This window comes from Plasmopara halstedii (assembly GCF_900000015.1).
Source record: "Plasmopara halstedii genome assembly, contig: Scaffold_207, whole genome shotgun sequence".
NCBI lineage: Eukaryota > Oomycota > Peronosporomycetes > Peronosporales > Peronosporaceae > Plasmopara > Plasmopara halstedii.
In genome coordinates, this window is record NW_020187128.1 from 29,254 (window position 1) to 33,383 (window position 4,130).

At 48.4% G+C, this 4,130-nt stretch overlaps 4 protein-coding genes across 4 annotated transcripts; 2 read left to right on the forward strand and 2 right to left on the reverse strand.

Annotated features, from left to right (window-relative positions):
* Positions 1-59: 59 nt before the first annotated feature.
* On the forward strand, positions 60-343 carry PHALS_02980 (uncharacterized protein; the record flags this gene model as incomplete). Its single annotated transcript, XM_024720756.1, has 2 exons — positions 60-64; positions 136-343. 2 exons carry the CDS (start codon positions 60-62, stop codon positions 341-343), a joined length of 213 nt encoding a protein of 70 aa, XP_024572802.1.
* A 268-nt stretch (positions 344-611) lies between these two features.
* PHALS_02981 (uncharacterized protein) lies at positions 612-869 on the reverse strand (the record flags this gene model as incomplete). Its single annotated transcript, XM_024720767.1, has 2 exons — positions 612-720; positions 769-869. 2 exons carry the CDS (start codon positions 867-869, stop codon positions 612-614), a joined length of 210 nt encoding a protein of 69 aa, XP_024572803.1.
* Positions 870-1,347: 478 nt separating this feature from the next.
* PHALS_02982 (uncharacterized protein) lies at positions 1,348-1,725 on the reverse strand (the record flags this gene model as incomplete). The annotated part of the gene is made up of 2 exons (XM_024720779.1): positions 1,348-1,588; positions 1,646-1,725. 2 exons carry the CDS (start codon positions 1,723-1,725, stop codon positions 1,348-1,350), a joined length of 321 nt encoding a protein of 106 aa, XP_024572804.1.
* A 1,508-nt stretch (positions 1,726-3,233) lies between these two features.
* Positions 3,234-4,070, forward strand: PHALS_02983 (uncharacterized protein; the record flags this gene model as incomplete). Its single annotated transcript, XM_024720790.1, has 1 exon — positions 3,234-4,070. The coding sequence occupies one exon, from the start codon at positions 3,234-3,236 to the stop codon at positions 4,068-4,070; it is 837 nt and encodes a 278-aa protein (XP_024572805.1).
* Positions 4,071-4,130: the final 60 nt, after the last annotated feature.

Here is a 4,130-nt window from a genome sequence, read left to right on the forward strand (position 1 = left end):
GACGTATCAGGCAATTAGCTCTAGCAGTAAAATTTGGTAAACCCGAATGCACAAAAATGATGGGGTCCCAATATGGTTGCCTTAGGACAAGTTGTTAATCATAATGAAGTTGGACGTGTACCTATTTCGATTTAGAGAATGCGATGTGACGTACGGTTCATACATCAGCAGGAACGCGATAACATTCAATGCGGTCGCTAGTGGAAAGTTAATGCAAATTGGAGACCGCTTTAGAGCAGTACCTTACAATTTTATCGAACTTTTGCAAGCCATGGTGGATATTGAGCCCACGCCCAAACGATTGGAGCCCCTTTTCGACTGTGTAAACTTACGGTCTAGCTAGCATTGGAAATCATAAATATTAAATATAACATAACAATTATGACACATCGCACTTATACACAAAAAGCAAACTACCGATTCCCCAGAGCATGCCGCGTAGAGTACTCACCGCTGTCAGTGGAATATCATTCACTCTCATGAGCAATTGGTGATACCCAACGACCAAGTCGAGTGCACTGTACTTTGTAAATCCTAACTTGGAGAACATCCTTCCGAGGATTCGGCGTCTGTGCCGGGATGATAGCAGCGCATAGTTTCTCGTTAGAATTTTAACAGAAATAACAAACACGTGATACCGGTATTCTTATACTGGAAACCTCGTCACAGATTACAGCACCAGTAATAAGATAATACAAACACCACATCTCATACGCTCGCCTAAATTATATCGCGGACAGTTGACAGGCGTTTGCATAACGAAATAACGTGCCAAGAATTTGTCCGGGGCGAATGGTCGGATTGACAATATAATGTGCACAGCTTCCTTTCAAGCGCACGTACAATGATTTCCACCAAGTACAACTCATTCATTAATACATGATTACGTGCAGGACTGAACTGCCGACTTTCCGCTTAGTAAAGGTGGGGAGCCTGTGGCGTGGGTCAAGTGGTCAATGCTTTCGTACCTCAAGGTGTGTGGAGCGGGTTCGAGCCCCTCAGCGGGCAAAATCGTAATCGAACAAAACATGCAAGAAAAACAGCCGAAAAGAACATCGGGCTGGAGACCCGTACAAGAAGTACAAAAATGATTGAAGAAGGAAGGCTCAGCGGAAAGAAGCAATGAAAAGTCTTATTTCGGACCAAGGAGGCAAAACCGTGTGATAAGATAATACATAGCAACTTCCAACCAAGCTATAGGGGAAGTTTGTGTCCTGGGAAGACTGGGAAATTTTCCTCGGACCGAAAAATATCAACTTAGATGTAGGGTTCCGTATGAACAAGTTGGGCGCTGCTAAGCTGGATCGAGAAAAACGGAGAAGCACCCAACCTGCACCTTGACCGAAGCTACTTCGCCCGAAAGCAGAATTTGTCTATCAGACGGTGTGACGGTGTAGACGGCATCTTCGACCTGGAATTGGAGCCTGGATGTGCCTGGTGAGCTGCGACCTCTCGAAGAATCTTAGTCACTTTATGGTTCTGAATGTGCTGGACAAGATGCGCAATCACCAGGTCTACGCTCAACATTCGTGTATTGGACTGATCGACACGGAAAATTGGTTTTAGCGCGTTCGTAGAGTTTACCATGCTGTGTTTAAAGAGGACTCAAGCCCACCGGTTAAAAAGTGCAAGACACCGTACAGACTGCCTCGGGACGGGAAAGTCAAGACGCCCAAGACACTTAATGACGACATCGATCCCAGGGGGGACCTCATTAATAGGCATCAGAGCTTGATGTCAGAAAGAACTGGTAGCACGATGCGATCCAGGGCTCGCTCACGTCTCCATAACTCTTCCATTTGGGTTCAGTTGATATGCCCAAAGATACATGTAAGAGGCGCTGGATAGGGTGCAACCTGTGCAGTAAGGGTAGAATCGTTGATTTGTACCACCTAAGAAATTAATACCGTTGAACGTCCATCCGTGGAAAGCAACTCGTAATTCTTATGGTAAAAGGGGTCTGTATGATAGAGCTTGAGTGCAAATTCTCGACCAGGAGTCACGTCGACCGACATTTTTTTGATCTATTGATCTCTGATCACAAAATTTATTAGGTACTGTATCCATGACTTATTTGCTTCATGTATATTAGAGTTGATACTGTATAGTGTTTATAATTAGCTAGGTGCAATTGAAAAGTCAAAAGCTTATATAAACTATAATATATAGACGAACATTCAACTGAGCTATGGTACAGCGGGGCTGCCGTAGCTTTGCGATTAGAGAAAGCGTACTTTACGTCACCGACCTTACATTCTTCACAAGTACCAATACGAGTGTAAGCAATCGCAATCTGCTACCTCCAAGAGTAGTTAAAACCTTAACCCAAGGCTAATAAACTCTTCTGTCTAAATGTAAACGGTATTTATTTGTTTTATTGCGGCAACGCCGCCTAATTTTAAATGTATAGATTTTCCTAAATAAATATGGTAAAATCTAAATACGTGCATAACTACTGGCTACCCAACCACGTACCGTATTCTTATTTGGGTGCAATCACACCATGTCCATCTCGTGTTTCACGTACCCTGTTACTAGGGTACGTGAAACCCGTTACACTCTCCCCCATTAAGATTGAGAATATTTATAGTTCCAATCGAATATTGCCTCAACGAGGCTTGCGTCTCCGCTAGACACTGCGACTTGGTTCGTGGGAACAAAACGACTTCCGTGCTCAATGAGCCCTGTGTCAATGCCACTGATACACCAAGTGTCTCTGGTTCTGACAGCGCACACGGGCAGAGCCCAACTTCGTTTCCCGCACGCAGTGTAATGTCGGACAGTGCGTCCGCGGTATCGATGGATGTAATGCTGGACTCGATGAGCCCGAGCGTCGCGCTTTGCGCTCGCTATCAGTGATGAGTGACCTCGTTGAAGATGTGGAGGTGGTCGACTACAAGTCTGACACTCATTTTCCCGGGTGGGATGACGAGGAAGGCGGGCCGCGCCAGCGGCGTGAGACGAGCCTGCTCGCGCCTTACGGATCCCATGTCCGTTTCCTGACCTCTCATCACCTGAGGGACTTGGTGTCATCACCAATAATCGTGATGAGGCACAGAACCGGCAGCTGGAAGCTGCCCGTAAGGCGGCTCTGATTCGCGCCCATCCACGGCCGGTCATTGACCCTCGTGTGGAATGTGACTTCCGTCTGGCGGATCCCGCTGTGGAAGCGAAGGACGTGGTAACTCGATCGTTACGCCTCCACATCATCGGGCCTTCGGCCATTACGGAAGATGAGCTTCCCGAATGGTAAGCTCTTTGAGCTCGTTTCTCCATTTCCACAAGAATTTCCGCAACGAGGTGGCTCTCGTGTACCCGCAATGCAGACAATACCAGTAGTGCTCGCCCCTGGCGAAAGCGCTACAGATGACGAGGCGCTCTTTCAGCTATGGGTGCAAAGGAAACGGAAAACTTCCTCACTTTATAACTTACAGTTGAGCCACAAGGAAGTGGCCGTACGTGTAGAGCGACACCTCCGATTTGAATTTGCCAAACTCAAGGCACGGCGTCGACTTCCTTCAGATTATCGCTCTGCGACGTATAGGTCAACCCCTAACGCTCCCGCGAGCTCTGTGTCTGCGACCGCAAGAGCTCAGGGCCACTGCTTGAGCTCAGCTCATGGCCCTTCTTCTTCTCTGGTTATTACCGGAAAGCGCCGGGCGTCTGATGACGCGGGGCGTCCTGATCTTTCTAATCAAAAGCGTCCACGGCGTCTGGGTAATCTTGCCGAAGTGGCGTCTCAAACTTTCACGAGTTTTAGGAGTCGGGATATCCCCGCCACTTCACCAGATATTGGTGGTGACGACGTCGTCCAACAAGATGTTCCACGTGATGATGGACGTCACCGTTCTCATGGAGAAGAGTCGGTGGCGGGCGGTGACGAACGGGTCGGCCGCCGTCCGGTGACTCGTGATGCTCTTCGAGCCCTTGAGGTCGATGTCCTTCGTGATCAGAGCTCCGCTGAGCGTCATGCTGAAGTAGCATATCGCTATGCAGACGCTCTTGAGAATTTGAAGCACGTCGTGCGCCGGCTGCCTCACCTTGAAGACTACCGCGCTCTGTCGGAGTAACGTCCTAGCCGTGGAGCAGGCGAATGCGTCGCTGCATGCGACGGTGGAGCGCTTGGTGTC